The sequence below is a fragment of the Podarcis liolepis genome, assembly GCF_965112155.1.
Source record: "Podarcis liolepis genome assembly, chromosome: 3".
NCBI lineage: Eukaryota > Metazoa > Chordata > Lepidosauria > Squamata > Lacertidae > Podarcis > Podarcis liolepis.
Window position 1 is genome coordinate 17,435,878 of NC_139557.1, and position 24,622 is coordinate 17,460,499.

The 24,622-nt window shown below is 45.5% G+C and overlaps 1 protein-coding gene and 1 long non-coding RNA gene across 3 annotated transcripts in view; one reads left to right on the top strand and one right to left on the bottom strand.

Annotated features, from left to right (window-relative positions):
• Nucleotides 1–13,412: 13,412 nt before the first annotated feature.
• Nucleotides 13,413–24,622, top strand: part of ISM1 (isthmin 1) — a 30,889-nt gene continuing 19,679 nt past the window's right edge. Inside the window, exon 1 of one of the 2 annotated variants that reach the window (XM_083495648.1) lies at nucleotides 13,413–14,145. In XM_083495648.1, the coding sequence (XP_083351774.1) occupies nucleotides 14,023–14,145 (123 nt within the window). In that variant the 5' untranslated portion in view covers nucleotides 13,413–14,022. Of the gene's footprint in view, nucleotides 14,146–14,688; nucleotides 14,941–24,622 lie in introns of those variants that run through there. The other variant, XM_083495647.1, reaches the window with a different exon arrangement.
• LOC310703499 lies at nucleotides 15,813–23,129 on the bottom strand. Its single transcript, XR_014524195.1, has 2 exons — nucleotides 22,648–23,129; nucleotides 15,813–19,420 (listed from the first exon to the last, which is right to left on the bottom strand). It is a non-coding gene; the product is annotated as an uncharacterized lncRNA (long non-coding RNA).

Sequence of the window (24,622 nt, forward strand, 5' to 3'; positions counted from 1 at the left end):
GGCCCAGCCAAAATAAGTCCCATTGAACTGTTATGTACTGAGTTCAATAGGATCCAAACTGCAGCAGTCTGATTGGTCCTAGAACAATAGGATCCAAAATGCAGCAGTCTGATTGGTCCTAGAACAATAGGATTCAGAATGCAGCAGTCTGATTGGTCCTAGAACAATGCAGCAGTATGATTGGTTGGCAGGAACCACCCAATCATGCTACAGATAGAAGTGAATCCACAACCTGATTGGCTTACAGTAGAATTCCGGAATTAGCCAATCATGTGCAGCCCATTGTGTAAATAATGTATATAAAGAGATACTTTGAGGGGACTTTCATTCATTCCTCCTCACCACTATGAGTTGAATAAAGAGCACGAAATCACTTTGCGACTCTGAGTATATTTCATGAACTCAGGCGGGGTTTAAGATTTGACTTTTGGGCCAATCTGTCATTTCTGCTTATAACCCAGATATAACATTCATCTCTCCCTTGTGGTTTTTAACTCCAGGGCAGGAGGTTAACGGGATTGGATAGCTGATCTGTGTGCCACCTTTAATGAACAACATTGCACAGCAAAAGAGGGCACTTCTTACGCTTTTGAATTGTGTTAATCATGTGACCGGAGCTCCATCTGATGGAAGGGGCTATGGCACCTCCCTGCCTCTGAAGTCCATGCATGAAGCATGAGCATCTTCAGGGGAGCTATAAGATGTGCAGGGACCCCTACATGAGTTGGAACGATCTTGATCACACAGCTGATCCACCTGGGTCTCTCTCTGTCCCACACCTGATGTCACATACGATGTCATGTGACTGGGGGAAACAGCCTCAGAGGCCGTATTAGCATGCCAAGCCGAATTTGTCCCCAATCTGGAGCTTCCCTACTCCCGTAAATCAGTGCAATCAAAGAGCAAAGCCTGAAGTTTAGTGGATAACGTTTGCCTCTTCTGCTACTAATATATGAGAGAAACAAGGACAAGACCGAACAATTTTTACTGACAGGATATCTGTTTCAAAGTTTTATAGAATTACTTTTGAAAGGCTCTTTCTATGCAATATTTCATACAGGCAAGACTTAGCAAGAAGACATGGCATGTTAAATAGTTATTGCCAGTAGCTTTTAAGAAAATAAAAAATCCTTTGCAAAATGGAAGACCAAAGGCCTGTCTAAGGATGGGCAAATCTGCCAATTTTTGTTCCTCTCAGTTTATCACTTTTCCAATCAAGTTCAGGTCTCCACATTTCCACATCAGTGTGCAATTTTTTTAAGTCGTCATGAGAATTTATTGGTTTTGTGTGTTTTTTTGCAAAATTTTCCTAATCTTTTTTTAATGCAATTTTGCCTAATATCCAGATTTGGCAAAGCAATTTTCCTCAATACTATACATTCTTGTATGTTCTTTTTAAAAATAATAAATACAATTTTATACATATATGCTGTGCTTTTTTTTCTTTTCCTTTTTAAAAAAAGTTTAGGGGTATTTTCATTTTCCTACTCGTATTGAACGACTGCCCCTCACTGAAGCCCAAACTTATGTTTAGGGGTTTGCGTACTCCTGCACCCCCCTAGAAAAAAGCACTGCATATATGCATTTTTGTCTGGGTGATTTGGCTTACTAGAAAACTGCACTGAAGAACCCAGAAAAGTGGTTATTTTGAAGGATGGCTCTGTTGTGTGTTGTTTCAGAAAGTGTGCATTAGGCTGGTTCACCTTCAAAAGTGAACTGAAACAAATTCACCATCCCTAGGCCTGTCTAATCCATTACTCTGTTTACTGTAGCCATGGCCAGCCATGTCTTCAGATGCAGGGGATGGTGGTGATCTCTCTCCTCTGTTGTTTGCTTAATAATAATAATAATAATAATAATAATAATAATAATAATTTATATCCCACCCTCCCCAACCGAAGCCGGGCTCAGAGCGGCTAACAATAGTGAGGTTGTAATGAGGTTGAAATGGGGAGGAAGAGAACCATGAGGTTATTGTAAAACAAAGGTGGTATATAAATGTTAACAAGAACAACAACAATAAGCGCTTGCAGTGTGCCTGGACAGGAGCCCTGTAGACCTATTCAGGCATCACTCCCTCATTATTATTTTATGTGTGCACAATTGCACACCTTGCAAACTGCAGCAGGGTCCCCCCGCCTCCACTGCCCACTTTTCTCAATGTGCATCCTGCCTTATGCTGTCCAAATCATTGGATGGAGCACAACAGGATGCAGCCAGGTTTCATTCGGATTATCCCGTCCCTCACTGCAAAGTAGACATGAGCATCCCTGCACATGTATTGTGTGTGTGTGTGTGTGTGTGTGTGTGTGTGTGTGTGCCTGCCTGCCTGTCTGTCTGTCTGTCATGTGTGTGTGTGAACCATCTCAAGGACTACACCTTTGCTGTTTTGTGCACAACACTAAGAGCTCCCTGTGCTAAAATTCTACATTGAAGTATTACTTGTTTAAGATCAACTGGCTGAGGTACTGCACCACTCTTGCACTCCAGAAGGTGACAGAACAGAAGAAAACTGATAAATGGAATAATTCAGGGCCACATTGTTAGGCTTAACAGGGATACATAATCCATAGATGTGGGTGACGCTGTGGTATAAACCACTGAGCCTCTTGGACATGGGTAGGCAAACTAAGGCCCAGGGGCCGGATCCGGCCCAATCGCCTTCTAAATCTGCCCCGCAGACAGTTCGGGAATCAGCATGTTTTTACATGAGTAGAATGTGTCCTTTTATTTAAAATGCATCTCTGGGTTACTTGTGGGGCCTGCCTGGTGTTTTTTACATGAGTAGAATGCGTGCTTTTATTTAAAATGCATCTCTGGGTTATTTGTGGGGCATAGGAATTCGTTCATTTCCCCCCAAAAAAGTATAGTCTGGCCCCCCACAAGGTCTGAGGGAAATACATTGAAAAGTGTGGGATAAACAAATGATTAACAGGAATATGTAGAAACACCCCACAACCAAATCAGCATGAATGTTCCATAGACAGCTTGTCTGGAATAATTCTTACCTCCCGAGGGTTAGTGAGGGTTAAAACTAGGTACTTTTCAAGGATGAATAGACTCAGCAGTTGTTTTCCCCCGGATTAGGGGGGGGGGGGGGAGAGAATGCTAATTTTATTTGGTTTGATTGGATTGACTTGATGGGTTTTTGATTTAATGATGAGAGAGTCAACAATTATTTCCTGAGGGGGGAAACTTTGTTAGCTTTTAAGGTCTTGGCTTGACATGGAACTGGTGGCTGGTGGACTGAACTTTATTTTGACATCTGTGTGATATAAAGACACTGGCATTCCCTCATACTTTTCTTTAACGAATGACATATCCTTGCATCTCCAGAATTCTGCCCACCACCAAAATAAAAATCCCACCCCCCAAAAAACCAAGAAGCTGAATATACACCCCAGTTTAATTTGTATGCAAAGAATAGCATATTTGTATACCTTTTATCAGCTTGCACAATTTATTTCTCTTATAAACATCCAAGTGTACCATGCAGTGAACTATTCTAGAATCTAGAGTATTGTCCATATTATTTGCGGCCGTAGTTCATAGAGGCAGCCATATCACAGAGGAGGGGAGAGGAGTCAAAAAGATACCTCAGACTGGTAATAATGAAATGAAGAAGCATAAAGTGAGCGTTGTTGCCTTCAGAGTCAGATTACTTTCAAGTCCCTGTGTGTCTGCCTGTTATGTTTGTGTATACTTTTGTATGTCAACAGCTATACAGCTTGACGTTAATCTGTCCTTCTGTTTCCTATCTGCTAGAGGGAGATGAGGAGACAGCAGGCATTAATTTCCACACATGGGATTCAGACAGATAGTATTTTGTGGTGATAAGCGTCCGAAACAATAAGATGAACACAAAGGAGAAGGAATAAAGGACAAGTAAGGAATAAGAAAGAAGGAAGACATAGAGGAGGAAGAGAGGTTAAACCTTCTGTTTCACTGTATACATGTGTTGTCCACCAAAATCTGAGACACAACTGCAAAGAAACAAAAACAAAATTGTCATCCCTTCAGAACATGGGGATTCATCTGGGGGATTTTCAGTGCCCCACAAAATGCACAGCTCCCTAGTTTCTTCAAAGAAGGCATTACAGTTAGAACCAATTTAAAATTGAGACAGACACATTTGCTTGGGTGTTGCACAATTTTATTCTATGTATAAATCATACACCGGGTCTTATGTGCACCTCTGGGCAGCATGAACATTATGGAGTACTGGTGTTCTCATTTTCATTGCAGCCAGCTTCCTAGTTTGAACACTAGGAAAACAGAACAAAGGAAGAATGAACAAGAAGTAATAATTCTACAGCTTTCAGTTGCTTACCAGAAACGCCTCACTACTTACAGTAACCTTTGCTGCCTGAGATCATTCCTGCTTAAAACCTCACCCCTGCTATACTTTTAGTATAATTGTGCTTTTGGGGGAAAATTGTTTGCTGGTTTTGCATTTTATTTAATTTAGTCAATGGTGTGCACGTTTATTTCTGTTACAAAATCTCCTGTATTTGAGCTATGAAATGTTGTAGGTTTATTTTTTGAAAAGAAAGAAAGAAATTGCATTAGAAGTTGATTGAAAACTTAAGAGCTGGTACTGGTGCTAGCAGATTTTCCTTCCTTAACCAATAGTACTTTCAAGAAAGATCTGCAAGTGGGAAACAGTTCCCACTCATTATTCTTTCTATGAAGTCCATTTTATCTATATTCCATCAATAAATGCTTTTCCTGTATAGTCGTCTATAGGAGATATCTGTAGTGTAAGAGGAAAGACTGATGTGACGAGGTGAGGAAGGAATATTCTTGATGGCTACTTGGAGCCTAGCATTCAGAAGGAAAATGCAGTTAACCTGTAATACATTTTCAAGCTCTGTTTATTTTATTATACCAGGATTAAAACGTGCTTAACTTTATCTGAACTGCATCTTCCTTCTCGAAGTCTGCATGCCTGTAGGGGCACTTACCCAAGAAGATCCGTCTGCAGACAGATTAGTTACCCCTTTGGCGCTGACCTTCTGGTCCAGATGTTCAGAATGGTCTTCCCCATGCGGTGTTATCAGAAAGTGATTCAGTCACATGGAGAATGTGAACTGAGCTGCCCCCCTCCCCTTCTGGAGTTCCAGCTTTATCTTCAACCTCCTTGGGTAGCTTTTCATTTGTCTACATTTTGTAGCTTGCTTTGCACTTCAGATACGTTCAGCTCAAAGCACCCCGTTCAAGTGTAATTTAAGTGCACGTACTGAGTTTATCCAAGCATTCACTTAGCTATCCATGTGTTTTGGATGTCTCAGTTCCACTCAGTTAAATGACTCATACACTTAAGTAATCATAGAGAGAGAAAATAAACAAAGAGTTTTATAGTCAACAATAATATTGCTTTCATCATCCTTCTTCTCTTGGGGCTAGGTTCCAAAGACATTTACTTCTGTCTTCTTTCAGCGAGGAGAGGGGAGCAAAATGTGAGCTTTCCTAGTAAGATACATTTATGAATCCATTGCAGAAGGATATTCAACCGAGTGGGGATTTCCCTGCTTTCTGTGAAGTCCTAGAGCCACTTCATGCATTATACAAAATGATAAACTGTGGTAACAATGTCTTTAGAGTGTAGCGCTTCAGATTGCAGGTGGGAGCGTATGTCACATATTTCAACAGCATTATGTTAAAAACTCCTTGCGTATATTTTAAAAAGGTAAAGGTAAAGGACCCCTGGATGGTTAAGTTTAGTCAAAGGTGACTATGGGGTGTGGCACTCATCTCGCTTTCAAGTCAAGGGAGCCAATGTTTGTCCACAGACAGCTTTCCAGGTCATGTGGCCAGCATGACTAAACCGCTTCTGGCGCAAAGGAACACCATGATGGAAACCAGAGCGCACGGAAACGCCATTTACCTTCCTGCCACAGTGGTACCTATTTATCTACTTGCAGTGGTGAACTTTCAAACTGCTAAGTTGGCAGAAGCTGGGATAGAGCAATGGGAGATCACCCCATTGCGCGGATTTGAACTGCTAACCTTCCGATCATCAAGCACAAGAGGCCAATGGTTTAGACCACAGCGCCACCCACTCCCATATTAAACTAGCACAAAAGGGGGGCAGTGGCATTCACAAGCATAGGCCTGGTCTAAACTCAGAGCGGGGGCTCTCTTCCACACTTCTGCTTGCTCCTCTGAGGAAAGCTGCTGTTTACCACTGAATCGGATCAAACATCAATCTTGTTTTCTCCAGATTGACATTTGCTCTGATTTAGCGTTAAAGAGTGGGTTTTTGGGGGGGAAACAGCAAGGCAAAGGCATAACCACTCAGACCCATACCTAGAAACATACAAGTGGAAAACTGCCCAGACTCAGGCACGGAACAAGAGGAAGTGTGGACGAGCCCCAAAATGAGGTGGAAATGACCAAAGCACTTTCTGCCCCTTCTCTCTGCCACCCATCTCACACACAGTACCCAACATGTTTTTAATGTGTTAAAACATTTTTTTTCAAAAAATGGTGCTTTCCTATCTGTAATCTCAACTGGTACAGTCCACCTGACTACTTCATGCTTTCCTCACTTCATCTGGCTCCAGATTTAACCTAGGCCATATTATAGAACAATTGCAAATGAAGGTCATGCTGGCTTGTATAATTGTATTATTCTAATCCAAAGAGAATGTCTTCCCACCTTTTAACTTAAACCAGTTCCTGCTCACCCACCCCCAAGTAATATATGAACACACACCAAAACTTCTTCTTCTCCTTCTTCTTAGAATTTATATACCGCTGTATACCCAGAGGTCTCAGGCCACTTCACAGAACAAATTCAAAATATAGAACCACAAAATATGAGTGGCTGGGGAAACCCAGCCAGATGGGCAGGCTTTAAATAATAAGTTGTTGTTGTTGTTGTTGTTGTTGTTGTTGTTGTTGTTGTTGTTGTTGTTGTTGTTGTTGTTGTTGTTGTTATAACATATATGAACATGATTTAGATCCTCTGCAAATATTTGTGGTGACATAAGCACAGCCTCTCTCTTAATTAAGGATCACATTTTTGCACAGAAAGAATATTCAATAGGTATCTTTCACTGAAATGATGGTGTGGGTTGCTGATGCAGCAAGCTGCTGTATTTGCAGGTATTTTGTTGCTACAGGCTATGGCCTAGTTCAGACGTCATGGAAAACCATACTTCCCCACTCTGTGAATGAACTGCAGCTGGCCGTGGCTTGCCCCCCGCCATAGTCTTCCCTCTTTTACAGCTTTGAGCAAGGAAGCTTTGGCATTTGCTTTTAAACAAATGACTGTTCCCTATAACATTCAAAATGGGGAAACTGTGGTTTGTTTAAAACAGGGGTAGCCTATATGATGCCCTCCAAATGTCAGTGGACTCTACCTCCCATCAGCCTCAGTCAGCATGGTCAATAGTGAGGAATGATGGGAGCTGGAGTCCAACAACATCAGGGGGTTGGTAGGAACCAGGTTGGTTGTCCCTTGTTGAAGCAGTGGCTTCATAGGAAGCCATAATCTGACACCATGTTTTGATCATGGCGGTGGCATGAACTGTGTAAAGATCGGCAAACCTCTTTAATCTAGAAAGCTCACAGCTTAGTGTATCCAAAAGTAATACAGGCAGTGTAACCAGGGACATTAGAACACGTGGATTTATCTTAATTTAATCCAAAGTGCTGGACTACAAGTCCCATCACCCCTGATCATTGCACATGCCTGCTGGAGCTGATGGGAATTGGAGTCCCACAGCATTTGGAGAGCAACAGACCCCTCATCCCTTTAGTCCCATTGGTTTAAGAGTCAAACGAAAGGTGACGTTAAGGAAGTCTTTGGATCATGTGCTTGGGATTCCTCTGCTCAAACAAATAAGTAAAGTAACAGGAGCCGCAGAGAGCCATTGAGGATCAGGGCTGCTACAGCAGGGGACGTTCACTCATCCCTGAACCTGGTATTCACTGCAAAACCGCTTCAATCCAATACTCCACTTTTACTGGCACCGATTGCAGCTGCAAAGAATCAGCTAAACTAAAGCGGAGTGTCTCTTGGTTTTCGTTTTGTTTTGTGGTTGTTGTCCCCACCCCACACCCCCACACGCCAGGAGCAAAGGGGCACAACTCCTTTAAACAACGGTCTCTGGTCCATCGATTTGTGTCAATGAACTCATCTGGTGTGTGGCTTTTGATTCTGAGTCAAAAGCCACCATGTGTGGGCTTCGCAATCGGCAACAGAGCAGGCAGGCTTTGACTGTTTATGCTGTGTCTTGTTGCCTAAGTGCTTTTCCATTTTTCCCCAGTCAACCTTGCAACGCCGCTGGCACTGCATCTACAAGAGAACTCTTTTTTTAAAAAAACCATATATGCATATAATAACAATAATGCTTTTGAAACAATGTGAAGTCATTCTTTTTCCAATCATAAGAGAATCCCGTTTCAAACTGCCTGCCTGTCGCTGCCAGCAGTAGGGCTCCACAGCTCCTTTACTGCTGTTGCACAACATCTTGACACATAAAAGTTAATGTTGCATCCGGAAGTGCATGCCAAATACAGGCCTGCCTCAGATGGATTAAAGATTTTATTTAAAAAAAAAAACAATCATGGCATCATGGTGAACTTACATTACCCAGAACCCAGCTGCAGTTCATATGTGTGAGGTTTCTTTCTTTTTATTTCACCATGCTGTCACTTAAGCTGGTGTGCATTAGGCTCTTTCCATCATCCTTACCCACCAATTTGTAGCCTTAAAATAAAACGTAACACATACCGAATTGTTTCCCCTCCCCGCCCCAGAACTCAAAAAACCCTACCTTTTACACTTTCAGAAAAGACCTTCCTCAAGGGTTCCTTTCTGGCATGGTCTGTTTCATGGCCAAAGTACAGCTATTTTGCCACTCCACAAAATTATGGAGAGCTCAGTTGGCTACACTGTGGCACTCATAATGCCAAGGTTGAAGGTTCAATCCCTGTATGGGACAACTCTAGAATTCTACGGTTCTATGATCTCGGAGCCCTTTGGCACTAAATTCAGGAGTTCGCTCTTTTGCTTCATTGCACAATGTTAAGAAGTTCCACGCTCTAGCCCAGCCTTTCTTGACCTGTGGGTCCCCAGATGTTGTTGAACTACAACTCCCATCACCCCTAGCTAGAAAGGCCAGAGCTCAGGGATGATGGGAGTTGTAGTCCAACAACATATGAGGACCCACAGGTTGAGAACCGCTGCTAGTCTAAAGTAGAGGTGGGAAGCCTTTTTGAGGGCTGTATTCAATTGGGGAAAGGTGATCTGGGGCTGCATATTGGTGATGGATGGGACCCAAAGCAAAACATGGGCAAGGCTAAAGTGAAAAGTGGACAGAGTCTCTCTCTCTCTCTCATATATCCAGTGTGTTTTTTCTGGGGGAGAACCCCTAACCAATTTTTGAATCTAAGTTTGGCCTCATTGAGCGGCAGTATTTCAATATGAGTAGGAAAATGAGAGTACCCCTAAACATTTTTTTTAGAAAAAAGCACTGTATATATCCATCCTCTCTCTTAAGTCTCTCTCACACTAGCTAGCTAGCCTCCCTCTGAGACCCTCAACATGTCTCTCCTTTATTCATCCATCACCCATATTTGTATAATTCATATTCTTTGTGTCACTCACAGACACACACAGAGAGATTCACACAAGCACAGATACATGGGGTTCTCTCCCCAGCCATCCAGCTCCACTCCTGCCTGCCTCCTTCCCTCCCTCCTCAGAAGACACAGGCTGGTTACCAGTGGACTAAATTGGGCTCTCTGTGGCCGGCCCTCTGAAGGTGATCTGTCTGAGAATGGTTGAAAAGGCATGGAAGTATGTGATTGATTGGATGCCGGTGGCTTAACAAATCAGATTCCAAAAACTAATAGTGGAAAATGGTGTTTCATAGCCAGTCCGTTGTGTTTCATTCTACGTCAATCCACTAACTGACCTTTTTTTCCTGGATGTTGTTTATATCAGTGAACTACAGAAGCTTCATCCCTAAACCTCAAATTCATTTAAAAAAAGACACAATGCTTTGAATTGGGCTTGGATACAATTGAGTTTTTCTAGGCCTGTGTCCTTTTCAGAACTATCACAGATGCTTTTTAAGCTGCCAGTGGAGCCATGTGTAGTTTCTGTTATAAAACTTAACTCAGTCAGTCAACTCTAACTGCATTTGCTGGTTCACATTAATATCTAAACATGTTAGATATTAACCACAAAGTAGATTATTTTTACTCCTCCAAATCAAAGCTTTCAAAGGAACAGTAACATACACTGTGATCTCAATGGCTTACAGGTCTTATGTACCACAGTGCAGTAAAGATTTACTGCTGGTGCCACGAGGATTCAAAAAGCCTGGCCTGCGATTGATAGCTGCATTGTCAATGCCATTCACACCCATGCAGCCTAATCCTGTTCATATTTACTCAGAATTAAACCCCACAGGCTTAAACGGTATTTATTTCCATTCTGAGTGGGCATCTGTAGGGTTGACCTGTGAGGCAGACATGTAAGCAACTCACACAGCTCTCTCTGACCCCAGACCTGGCCTGATGAACACACATCCTGGGATGACCATAGCGATGAGCACAAGTACATTATCGCACACAGCAGTGGCATCTCTAGTTAAAAGGAGCAGGGAGCTCCTTTTATTTTTCACTTTGAAATATATATTATTCTTTTCTACCCCGCTCTTCCATTATTGGTCAGCAAGGCAGAAACTGCACATGCTATAGAGGGAAATGAGGGGAAGGGGCTCATCGACCTGTGAAAGTAGCCCACCTAGAAGAAGGAAAACTCTGGTCTTAAATCTTCGCTGCCTTGCGGCTATACTCAGTCATGAGAAAGGCTTCGGGAGTAAACCCCGAGGAAAACCCACACCCACGGCCTTATGGGACAGATTTGGGGGAAGAAAAGACAGCAAATTTGGAGTGGAGTCCCACAGGCAGTTGGATAGCACCTTGTACTTCTGGCAGCTCATGCAGCCAAGCTGGTGCCAAGCATATTGCTCACACCAGCAAGGATGGGCAGCCCAAGACCTCCCTACACGCTGCCCAGACTTGCGCCCTAGGGAGCTAAATCAGTGTTGCTAACACAGCGAGAACAACGCAGGAGGCAGCAGCTATGAATTACTGGTCTCTGCAGCCACAGCAGGCGCTGTGATTCTCCAGCGGTTTGGTTTCATCCCTGAGGGCACAATCCACTGTCTCTTGAAGCAGGCGAATGCCAACAATAAACCCCACTCTCCACAGTGGTCTCATTCCCAAGTAAATACCCTTAGCATCAGGGCAACAGAAGCAAACTCCATTTTGTTCCAGTAGTCATGATCGTGCTGTGATTCAAGTGAGTCTTTAAAATGCAAAACTGAAAAAGTTCTGAGTGTTTCTTTGTGTGTGTTCTAACATACATGAGGAATGCAGGGGATGCTGTAAAGCACGGGATGGTGATGTAGGGGAGGGAGATATGTTAATTGTGTGATTCACAACAAAAGTACTACACATGGCTGGCTAAAGATGAGCTCCTGTAAGACCAAAAACCTAAGGCATCAAGCTACCCAGCTGCACCATGGCTGAGACCAAGCATTTGGAACTACTGCTAGTCAGAGCAGATGGACAAGGCAAATTCCTATGTGCCTACCGTCTCTTCACACTTTCTGTGGAAACCACCAGAGGCCACATTTTGTGTGAAGAAGCCCTCCCTGAACCCGCTTAAAACGGGTACAAAGTCATTTGAGTGACTTTGGTTTTCACTTGTACATCTGTAAATAGCTCTTGAACTTTCTGTTGACATGTCATTTCGGGAAAATCGTTTCTCAGGAAACAAAAGGCAAAATAAGAGCTTGGTCTTAACATTTAATGGTGTCAGACAAAGGGGATGTAAACATGACCATTCTGAATTGTTACTGTTTAAGGAGAAATGTCTTGGGGGAAAACTGGTTTCTGGTTTGTTTATGGGGAGGTTAGATGATGCGTCAAAATCAAGTGCCCTCCCACATTTTCCAGTGCATTTGCCCATCATGATCTTTATTGCAAAAAGCCTAATCTTTTGGGGAAGTAAGTGTGTTGAACAAGACCTTTCAGCAACCTGAATTTGCACGAGGAGAAAGAAAGAAAGAAAGAAAGAAAGAAAGGGGACATCTGGATTAAATGAAGGGGGAGATATGGGGTGGCAATTTTAATGAAGCCGATGTCATGTGGATGCTGCGAAAAACTTGTACACACAAGCAGTGCCAATTCCACAATAAACTCTGGTCTCCAAGCACCCATAAGGCATTTCCAGGCTGTCATTGTTTTCATGTGGGATTCAATCTGGGGCAGCAAACCCACTTCCCCCAAATGTGAGCCTTTTGCAAGAAGGAGTGACGAGAAAATGCAGGGCAAAAGTGTGGGCTAAGGTTGCTTTGATGCAACATTATCTAACATCGCCACTGCCCTGCAACCCTATCAGAATGAATGCTCAACAAAAGCCTGTGTTTTCTGATGTCTAACACCGACTTAGAGTGTCTAGTTCCATATGACATGGTTTGCTTGGTCCGGGGTCTTCTGTCCACAGGCAACAACCTACTTCATGAAATACAGGAAACCTACTAGGGCATCGGTGTCCGCTGCTGTACTGGCCTGTAATTATCCAAGTTGGCAGTTAGGGGCAAGTAAACAGCAACAGGGAGTCAAGCAAGGGGGGGGGAGAGAAGCTGCTCTGACGAGATCAGAAGAAATAAAACTTTACGAGGAGGGGGGGTTGGGGAGGGAGAGAGACAGCAGCCATGCAGAGGAGGGAAAGAGCGCGGTATAAAAGCATGAGACCCACGCAATGAGAAAGCCTGGCGGGACGGGGAAGAGAGACAGTCTCTTGCAAGCGGAGACACACCGGCCAGCAGACGGGGGGATTCGCACACAAACTCTCCGCCGTTGCTGTCTTAGCACCGGGAACAAGTTCTCCAGCGAGGTGCCCCTCAAAGACTTGGACGTTTCCTGGTTCCCCTCCGAGAGGATTTTTCCCCCAGGAAGGGAAGAGGTTCAGGAGCCACGCCGAAGACCCCGGGGAGGACCTTTAGCCTGCAAGACGCGCAGAAGCCCCGAGGGGGCGGCCGGAGCAGCCCCCACCCGCACCCCTCTGACAGCACCCAGCCCAGCCCGGCTCATGGGCTGAAGAAAACAGGCGCCCGCCGACCGTCCCGGGAGCCCTCGGGTGGGCTCGAGACCCCCGTAGGCGCCCCTGCGAAGGCGCCCGGTGGTGGGGACGGGTGGGGAGCATCTGGGTGGCTGGAGAGAGGAGGAGAAGTCGCCTTTCCCGGCCTTGGGGGCAGCAGTAGCCCGAGCTAGAGACGAGAGAGGAGAGCCCTCCGAGCGGGGCGCTCCCTCCGGCCGCCAGCAGGGGCGGACGCCGCCCCCGCCTCGCATGCTGCCTTCGAAGGCAGGCCGGGCACCTCCAGCGCAAGGCGCGCTCCCTCTCCACCTCCTCGCCTTCGTCGTCCGCAGGCGCAGCGCCGACGGCTCTCGGCTGCGCTGCGCCACGAGGGCTGCCCCGCCGCCGCTCCGGCAGCTTCGGAAGCGCGCTCGGGGCCCGACGAGGCGGCGGTGGGCGGGCGAGAGGCCGGCGGCAGCTGCCTCCCGGTGCGCTCCTGCCGGCGGGCGCGACCCCATGCGGGCGCCGGGCTGCCGGAGGAGCAGCGAGAGCAGCGCCCCCTGCAGCCGGACCCGCTCCCTGCCACGGCCCCGCTGCCGTCGGGCGGGCGCCCGCAGCCTCCTCGCGCCGCCGCCTCGGAAGCCGCCTCCCGCCCCGAAGTGGCTCCGCCGGGGTGGTGGCGGTGCGGCAGCGGCGCGGGCTGCAGCAGCAGCTCCTCCTCCTCCTGCTCCCCGTCGTCGTCTGCCGGCCCGGTTGATCCCGAGAGCGGCGCAGGGAATCCGGCTGCTGCCCCACTAGACGCCGCCGGCGCGGCCGGGGCTCCTGCTGCTCCTGCCGCCGCGGCTCCTCCTCTCGCTGCTGCCGCTGCTGTGTCGTCGCCGTCGCGGAGCCCTAAAGCCGCCCGCTGCAAGAGGATGGTGCGCCTGGCGGCCGAGCTACTCCTGCTGCTGGGACTCCTCCTGCTCACCTTGCACATCACGGTGCTGCGGGGCAGCGAGCCCGACGCCGCCACGGGAAACCACAGCCAGCGCCAACCGGTGAGCGAGCACCCTTGCAGCAGCCTCCGCCGTTACCGGCGAAAGTTGGGGGTTTACATTCTGGGGTGGGAAGGGAGAGGATTTACCAAGGAACCGAGGGGTCCCTCTGCTAGCCACCCTCTTAATTTGTTCTCCTACCCCCCTCTCTTCTTTTACTTCCACCCACCGGGATCGCTACATATGTTGGTGCAAACATGCCTGAAGTTGCTCATAGAAGGTACCCGGGGGTCATCTAGTCCAACCCCTGCAATCTTTCACCCAGTGTGGAACTCGAACCCACAACCCTGAGATTAAGAGTCTCATGTTCTATCAACCGGAGCTATCAGGTTGTTAGTTCAGATAGTGTTTCTCTCACCTGGTTCCCAAACTGTTATTGGACTACAACTATAATCCCAAGCAAGTAGGATCAGTGGTCAGGGATGATGGGAGTTGTAGTCCCACAACAACTGAGGATCAAATCTGAGAAACACTGCAAGGAGAAGAAGGGCTGTGGCTCAATGGCAGAGCATCTTCTTTGCATGCAGGAGGGCCCAGGTTCAGCCCCTGGCATTGGTTGGGATGCCCCCCCCCCTGAAAACCAGGAGAACTGCTGCCAGTCAGTGTATAACCAGTGCTAAGCTAGATGGATCCAGTGGTCGTGACGCAGTACAAGGCAGCTTATTAGGTTCCCCCGGACTGGGACTGACTCTTCATTGTCTTGGGTGGAGAAAGGTCTTGCCCATCCCTTCTCGTCTTCTTGGAGGAGCACACACTCTGGATGCCAAAGTTCCCAAATTCGGTCCTCAGCATCTCCAGGTAGGACTGGGAATGCCTTCCCTTGCCTGAAACCCCGGAGAGGCTCTGCCACTCCACATAAACAATACTGTACTGAGCCAGGTGGAACAAACCTCCGAAGAAATACAAACGTGTTCTGTGCTTCTCCTTTTAATTAGAGATCCTGGGGACTGAACTCAAGAACGTCCGCATGCAAAGCTTGTGTTTTTCAATAAGTTATGTTATTTCGGCTTAACTAAGGGTGTGTTCATGTTGCCACTTTAGAGCACAAAAAGTTGCCCCCCCCCTTGCTGGCAGCTAAGTGTTCGCACTTTGACTAGAGATAATTAGGAATGGTTCAAGGACCTGGCAGTTTGGATAGCGTTGTGTGAGCAGGGATTAAAAACTCAGCGCAACAGAAATGCAGCGAGTGCACACAGCAAACAGGAGTCCTGGAAAAAAATTGCCTTGCAGTGTATCCCGTGTGTGATTTCAGACTATTTCCACCATCGTTTTAGAAGATGGGGTCGGTCCTCCAGATTTTGCTGTACTCTTAACTCCCAGCACCCCTGGCCATTGGCCATGCTGGCTGGTGCTGATGAGGTTCATCATCTGGAGCAGTGGTAGGCAAACTAAGGCCCGGGGACCGGATGCGGTCCAATCACCTTCTCAATCCGGCCCGCGGACGGTCCGGGAATCAGCGTGTTTTTACATGAGTAGAATGTGTCCTTTTATTTAAAATGCATCTCTGGGTTATTTGTGGGGCATAGGAATTCGTTCATTTTCCCCAGAAAAATATAATCCAGCCGACCACATGGTCTGAGGGACGGTGGACCGGACCACGGCTGAAAAAGGTTGCTGACCCCTGATCTGGAGGTTCCCCATTTCTGCTTTAGAATTTGTACATTTGGCTCCTTTCAGTGCCTGCATGAAGAGGAGTAGGATCATGTGTGAGGTCTCTGCTCCAGACTTCCACATGTTCTTCCAAAGGTCTGGATGGAACCTACATGCATAGGCTTTGGGGACCGACCCCTTTTGCTAGGTCCCCAGTTTTTACAGCCTACCTGCTGGAGCAGAGACACCAGGTCTTGATCCTGATCTTCTCATGCTGGCCCCAAGATGTTGTGCACCCTGCAGCGGATCTCAACCCATTCATCTCCACCACGTTAAAATACTTGATGCATCATTCAAGCACAAATCACCATTACACTGTTGCATGAGAGGTTGTTTCAGCCTGCTACCCAGCATGGTGTGCTCTATGCTCCTCCCCACCCACATCTCCAGTGAATGTTGCAAAAGGTCTCCCTGTCTTTCCCCTGTGTTGTATTTAAACTTGCATGAACACACATCCTGCCAAGTCCTTTTCCCAGTCCAGGTATGATAGGCCTGTCTATTTTTCACATGTCCTATGAGCATCTCTAAACCAGTGTGGACTTGGGAGTCTGAAGAATAGAATATATCCCTCTGCCCACAACAATAATAGTAATATTCTTGCAAATATTCCGGGTGACAGCAGGTGTGCTCCATCCCAAATTCTAGAACTAGCCTGCTCCTCTCTACTGAACTGGAAACATTGTGGGAAATGCTTAGGAAGAATGGAGTGGAAAAGTGGACCAGTGTGTAGGGATAAGATAATTATCATGTGCATGGATTTGTAGTAATGCTTCTTAGCATTTTCTGATAGTGTTTAACAGTTCTACTGCACGGGGGTTCAGGGGGCTTCCAATAAAGTATCTTGTCCTCCTTACAACACCCCTGTGAGGTTGGCCGGTGATGCCATGTTTCAGTTGTCAGAGAGAGAGAGAATGAGAACCTATGGCCAGCTAGTAAATTCATGGCAGTAGTAAGATTCAAGATGGGGACTAACTGGTTTGTAGTTAGATTTTTAGCCATGATGTTAAGGGCCACATTCCCTCTTGGGGAACTTTCCAGGGGCCACATGCCATTGGTGGACATGCCCAGGGGGCAAAGGTGGGCAAAGCAGTACAGCAGACCACATTCCATCTGTTCAGAGGCTCCATCCACGTAAGCAAAAGGCATTTTTACGGTTCCAGCCAGGCGAAAGCACTTATAGGAGCACAGAGCAGGGCTGGTGAGAAATGTGGCCTGGAGAAGCTGGCATGGCCCAAGGAAAATTGATTTATATTTATCGAATTTGTATACCACCCTTTATCTGAAGATTTCAGGGTAGGAAGTAGGAGTCACCTGTGAGAGTGACAGGTGTTGCATAGATACTGTGGTGAGAATTTCTCTTCTTATTATAGTCTCTCCATACAACTGTGGATAGGGAATTTTGGAAATTGGACAGCCCAGATACTTTACTATTTTGATTTCTTGCCAGTCCTTAAAGTTTCGGGATAGTTTATGGCATTTTAAAAACCAGCCTCAAAAACCATGTGGACGATTCAGTGTTTTCTTAACTACCAGTAATAATGTCTGCTTCATCTAGGAGCAAGCAAGTTTTAAGTTCTCCCCATCCAAGTTGATCTCGCCCCTCCTTTGAAACCAATAAATGCTGTCCTCATTTTGCTTTTTTCAAATTCCGGGTAGGTGTGGCTGAGTTTGTGCAGATGGGATGCAGGAAGGCCACATTTATGTTGCATAGTTTCAGCCTTCAGAACGGCATAATGTGCTGGGACAATGACAGCTGCGTCCTGCGTATTGGGGGAAAGTACCTTTCTCTCTCTCCACCCCCGCCCAGCTTCTTCTTAATAGAAGGCTGCATAGTTTCCACAACTGGTGTTTCTGTGAGGGTGCTTATTAATCTAAACATGCATGGCTGCAACTTGAAATTAGGGTATTAAAATGGGAGCTTCCCCTTGTTTGTAAGGACGTAAAAGCCCTGCCTGCTTACAGGAGGTTGAGATAGCTGAATGGCATGAGGACTTTACCTCAGTGCAGCTTTAAAGCATGAAACCAAATTTAGGATGCACTTCTGCGTGAAGACACATGGGAAAGAAATATATGGGGAATGGTGACACTTAGTGAGGGTTCTACTGGGCTGCCCAACAGCTGAATTCCTATTTTAAGCTGCTTCCTTGTTGTTAGTCCAGCCTAAAGTTGCTCCAAAGAGGCCAAGCAGATACAAAATCCTCACCACCACGGCCAAAATGAAGAGAGAGAAAGAGGGTTTGTTAGGAGAGAGCTTGAACGATGTAAGAACAAAGCCGGAACTGGGGAACCTGCTGACTCCATCTCCCATAAGCCCCAGCCAGGATGGCCAGTGGTGAGGGATTATGGGAGCTGTAGTCCAGCAACATCTGGAGGGTCGCTGGACTGTGTTCTGACTGACAAGAGCCATCATTTGACCCATTTCTTGTAGGCTGTCCTTGTAGAACAACTTTCACTCTTGCTAACAATATCTTCAAGATGCCTAGCTATAGCTTTCTTTATACGAACGATGCTTTCTTTCCACGTGGGACCCTGAAGTGCCTTCTGTAGAACAGTAAATCTGGGAAGGATTTTGTTGTTGTTTTATGAGGCATTTGGTACCACTGGAATAACCCTGAATTTGCCTCTCTTTACAGGCCAGTAACATAATGAGGGAAACAGCTGGGCAAATGAAAATCTAGGTGAAACTAATTCCCAGCGGAGTTATTTATATGCTACTGAATTGAGGGGGTGGGAGTGACTTATCTGGGTTTAAAAAAAAAAAAAAGGCAAAAGGCAGATTCTGTTTAACAGCGGCTTATGTGTTTGTATATGGACTGCTGATTTCATGAAATCTCACCATTCCTCATAAAACGATCTGTTAAATTAAGTTTCTGCATTTGAGAAACACTGCAGAGCAAGAGCTTCAGTAGATCTTTTTCATAGATTCTGCCATGTGTAGCAATACAAAGTTATATACTTCCTAACTCAATTGATTTTGCAGCTCTGGGATTTGGGAGAGCAGAATCCTGCAGACATTAAAGGCAAAGAGTATATCAGATGTCGCAGTAAGCATTTAAACAGATGGAAACATAAGTTGCAAATTTACTTATTCTCTAGCCAAAATTATAGTAACCTGCCTCCGCTGTACATTTCAAAGCACAAGTAAACTGATGCTTTGGGGCCTCTGAAATGTTTGCTAGCTCCCAGTTTTCTGATATTTCTAGGGAGGATTCTGAATTCTCTTAAATCTATCCTATGTTCTTATTCCCTTAAAAAAAAGAAGAAAAAATCCATGGAAAAGGAGATTTATTGGATGTGCTGTAAACAAACAATAGTAAACCCAAGTGGCTGATGGTTTTAGCTGGCTGGCAAATATCTGCATCTATTATTGCAAACAGTTTGGTTTTCATAGCATTTGGGATTACATACCTCTTGCAGCATTTCTGAGGGGTTGTGCGAAGGGGTGGCAGGTGCTCAGAAATGCTCCAGAGCTTCTTGTTTTCAGGGTGCGCCCACAGTGTCATTGTTTGCAACCTCAGGAGTGCCTTGACTTTTGCAGCCCAATGCTTCTCAGGTTATGATCGCTTATGGGGTTATGATTGCTCAAAAGTAAGCTCCCCTGTGTTCAATGGAGCTCACTCCCAAATAACTGCATAGTAAATGAGGTTATAATCTCAATCAGCAAATCACTAGCCAACTGGTGTTTCAAGGCATGTTTGGCAACTTTCATATTAGCCCTGCTGGGCAACTGCTGCTGGATGAGAAAACTCCAGGGGAAACAGAGGGGCTGTCCTTTAAATTTGGCCTCCACAGTCAAAATGCAAAAAGTGGAAGGAACCTGGGGGGGGGGGCGGGACCTTAATATCTGAATCCCAGGAGGCTACTCCTAGAATATGACTCCTAGTAAATCTTTTTATTCCAATCCATCCCAGTTTGAGAACTGTAGATGCCCCACTCTGTTGGCGGAGTAGGAAAGATAGGATCACTTTTGTTAATCTCGGTAGTGGCACCTGGCCTGCGGAACGCCCCCCCCCATCAGATGTCAAGGAAATAAACAACTATCTGACATTTAGAAGACATCTGAAGGCAACCCTGTTTAGGGAAGTTTTAACGTTTGATGTTTTATCATGTTTTTAATATTCCGTTGGGAGCTGCCCAGAGTGGCTGGGGAAACCCAGTCAGATGGGTGGGGTATAAATATATTATTATTATTATTATTATTATTATTGAGGCTACTAGTTTCACAACAGAGGAAGATTAAGAGGATACTAGGAGCAGATATTTGTGCTTTTCTCTTCGCCTGAGGAATATAATTCTGACATGGTTTATGACTTTGCATGTAACGCACCCATGGCTGGCTTCTTCTGAGCACTGGAAGAAAAATAAAGAGACGTTAAAAGTGTCAGAACTCTCATTTGTATAGTGATGATTTAACGTAGGAAATAGATTGTGATGATGATGTAAATACAAATTATGGAGAAAATACGGCTGTAAAGATGACCTAACCAAATGGACAGAATGCAGGATAGACAAAATACATGCAACCACTTAATGAGACACTTTAGAAAAAATATATATTCATAGGACTATTTTATTCTGTCTCTGAGCCCTCTCTATGTAGCTTACATCATTAGTTAAAAACAATGAGTTGTATTCAACAGTTGTTTTCCTCTGAAGGCTTCAGTCACCAGAAGAAGGAAAGCAATTTTCAGTGATTCCTCCTCTGTTGCCCCTGTGCTTCCCTAAATCTGCTCTGGAGGCTTCCCCCCCCCCCATCCTCTGGAGCACATTTAGGAGGGGAATCATTGGAAATTGCTTTCCTAGTGATGGATGCCTTACTGTTAGCTGAGCGACACCGTTGGATAGAATCCAATACAACTGACAAAATGTGAAGACATCTCCCTCTTTAGCACAAACTCCCTCCATCTGTTCAGAAAAGCTGAGCATCTATTTATCTGGGGACGACGACTTAAAAGTATGTATTTTATCATACAGATTTTCAATGCAGCTGACAAAGCAGGCAGAACAGCAGTAACAACAACAATTAAAATACAGCCGCTACAAAAATCAAAGTCATAAACAATAGTAGCAGTTTTAAAAAGCAAAGAAACAAGCAAGCCACAAATTTCTCAGCCAGCAGCAACATGGTAACTAATAATTCTAAGGCCTGGGCAGTTGAAATAGTCTTACCTAAAACTTATTAGGCAAGATGCCAGGAAAGTATCCCAAAGCTGAGGTACCACCATAGGAAAAGGTCCTTCTCCCTAGTCCTCACTACCCGCTAAAGCTCTGGCAGCAGGAGTACCTAGAGAAAGGGCCTCTGGTGATAAAGCCACAGCCCTGCTCTATGGCTCTCTCCGCTGCTTTTCTCCTTTCATAGCCAGTGCTGAGCTGAAAACATGCAGATCAAATCCACTCTGAAGTTCCTGCGAAACAAAATATTTTGCCCCAACACCAAGAAGGAAGTACAGGGCACCATAAATGCGATTAAGAGCAGGGCTTTTTTTCAGCCGGAACTCAGTTTTGGCACCTCACAGGTAGGTGCTATGGTCGTTATAAGAGAACAAGGGAGGTGTTCATGGTGAGTCCCAGCACCTCTTTTTCTAGAAAAATAGTACAGATTACATGCTACCTGGGCTCCAAGAACTGGATGATATTATTATTATTATTATTATTATTATTATTATTATTATTATTATTATTCTGCCACTTTCCTCACAGTAGTGACCCAAAGTGACTTACAAACACAATACAGTGGTGCCTGGCAAGACGAAAAGAATCCGTTCCGCGAGTCTCTTTGTCTTGCGGTTTTTTCGTCTTGCGAAGCAAGCCCATTAGCGGCTTAGCGGATTAGCACTATTAGCGGATCAGCTGATAAGCGGTTTAGCGGCTTAGCGGATCAGCTGATAAGCGGCTTAGCGGATCAGCTGATAAGCGGCTTAGCGGATCAGCTGATAAGCGGCTTAGCGGCTTAGGATCAGCTGATAAGTGGCTTAGCGGCTTGGGAAAAAGGGGGGGGAGGAAAAAAACCCCGCAGGAACTCGCAAGACATTTTCGTCTTGCGAAGCAAGCCCATAGGAAATTCGTTTTGCGAAGCACCTCCAAAACGGAAAACCCTTTCGTCTAGCGGGTTTTCCGTCTTGCGAGGCATTCGTCTTGCGGGGCACCACTGTATAAACATTCAAACCAATTATGGCAAACACAACAAATAAAACTATTATCGGATATCATCCAAGCCCCTCTTTGCCAGCCCTCCAAATTGTGAGCTGAGGGAGCTTCGCCACCATCACCGATCCCTACTGTCTAGCATTGGGAAGGGTGAAACCTACGGGGCCCAAATGATGCCCCCCCACACACACTTTGAAAGGGTTGGGGAAAAGGGGTCTATTAGGCAGCAACCTATCACCCTGCTTGAGGGTGCTCACTGTGGCAGCCTGTTCCCTTTCCTCACCACTTGCTCATTGTGGCCGGATTCAAACATCAGGTAGCCAAGTAAATAAGCAATGAGACTAGAGAGCAAGGAAGTAGAAAAACACACAAAGTGCACACTTGGGCAATCATGGGAGGCATTTTTTTAAAAAAACTTCTTAGCCAACACTAAATGGGCATTTCCCCAGTTCTTATTTGCCACTTTACTGCTAGAAGAACCAGACATAAATATCAAAAAGATGTCTTTTTGTACAAGTTATATATACCTGTTTTTAAAAAGCTGCCTTGATTCTGGTTTGTGTGGTGGGCAGTCTTACTCTTAAACCAGCTCGGGCAGTGAATACCAACAAAAATTTTGACCTACTTTGGGGGCCCATCTGAAACTCCTGCAAAGCATCTTTGCTATTTTGCCTCTAGTACCCACAGCTGCCAGTCTTGGTGACTCACCCAAAAGTCTCACCCAATGACCAATAACTGAGGAATTCCTGCCTTTAAAAAAAAAAGGGGGGGATATCTGGCAACCCAGTCTACCCTGGCATAAATTGTTACTACATTTTGTTCTCTCACACCCTGTTTGGAATTCCAGGGACAAAAATGTCCTCGCTCGTTCTCCAGTGATGCATTCTGACACACAAATGACAGATGAGTGAGTGGGCGTTCTGTTCTGGAATGCCAAGTCTCCATTTTAATCCCAGGAATTGGGACAGTATGGAGCCCTTATATGTGCTGATTCAGTCACTTTAGTCTGTGGAAGTTGCACACCACACAGAGCTTGTTCCAAGTTTGTAAGGAGTCGTTCCTTTAGTGTGTGCTGTGGAACTCCCTACCTGTTGACATTAGGCAGACACTATCCCTGTACATGGGACACGGGTGGCGCTGTGGTATAAACCACTGAGCCTTGGACTTGCTGATTGGAAGGTTGGCGGTTCGAATCCTGCCAACCTAGTCAAAGTGCAAATAGATAAATAGGTACCGCTCCGGCAGGAAGGTAAATGGCGTTTCCGTGCGCTGCTCTGGTTTCACCAGAAGCGGCTTAGTCAATGACAGCACATCCTCTTTCAAGCCCTGTTCTTTAAGGAGATGCAGGCTGAATTATTTTTTTTTAAAGGTATACACTGTCACTACTATGCCTTTGAAGCAAATAAAAGTACAGCGGAACCTTGGTTGTTGAATGCTTTGGAAGTTGAACGTTTCGGCTTTCAAACGCCAGCAGCCCAGAAGTGAATGCTTCCGTTTTCAAACGTGCCTCAGAAGTCGAACGGCTTCCAAGGCGTGTTTCCCCATTTTTTCAATGGATTTTGCTGACCGGCAATTGTGCCTCAGTTGTCAAATGTTTTGGAAGTCGAACGGTCTTCTGGAATGGATTACATTTGACAACCGAGGTTCCACTATATTACGTTGCAGGTTTTGACTGATACCTTCAGGTCTCTTAGGAATGCGAGTGTTTTTCTGCGTCTACAAAGAATAAAACTATACATATTTTTATCTAGTCCTTCAGAATGGGCACATGTTCCTCAGCAGTCCTTCACCTCTCCAGCATGAATTCCTCCCCCTGCCTCCCTTCTAACACTCAACTCTGATTTATTATGGTACCTTCATCAAAGGAACCATGGTTATCACTGACCTAGAGCTTGATGGAAGAGTCTGAAGTGTGTCTGCATGTCCTGGTTAAGAGGGACCTAGTTAGCGCAACCTCATTTAAAGCTGATGATGGAATAGAGGAGAATTTGTCAGCAGGGCAGGAAACAGGAGGAGCCATTCCTGAGGTTTGCTGCTGGTTTGCAATCCTAGTTTATAACTGTTGTTCAGCATGCCTGACTTCTTCCTAATGAGCAATATCTGCTTACCTAAAGCTTCGTTGGTTCTAATAAGAATTTGCCCTTTATTTCCAAGGAGCAAAAGAGTTCTGGGGAGGAATGGTTTAAACATAATGCTTGCTCAGGGGGAAACCATTGCAGTGTGATATGACTTGTGAACCACAGCAGGGTTCTAGAAGGTCTGGAGAGAAATTTGATTCAGTTTTCATTTCTAGGTGAAGTTACCTAATTTGCACTTTGTGAAACAATATGCAAACCAAAACGCACCCGTCCTTGGAAATATGCACTTCTCTGAATTTAGCAATGCAGTTCTCCAACCAAAGGAATGGGACTTCTTTGCTGAATCTAATGGATACTAGAACTTCTGTTCCTGTTGCTGCAACCAGATTAGCCTTAGTCTACTTCCTCCTTAACTTCACCATTATCCTTCTCAGATGTATTGAGCCAAGACCCATTAGTCTCTGAGATCTCGCTTATTTTCTACTGTAGGAAACCATTCAGGCCAGGCCACTGAGACGTCCTTCACCCAAGGCCACCTGGCTCACCAGGGCAGAAGAGTCAGAGGCATGCCAGTTTCCATGAAACACAAAGGAACGATCTCGCCC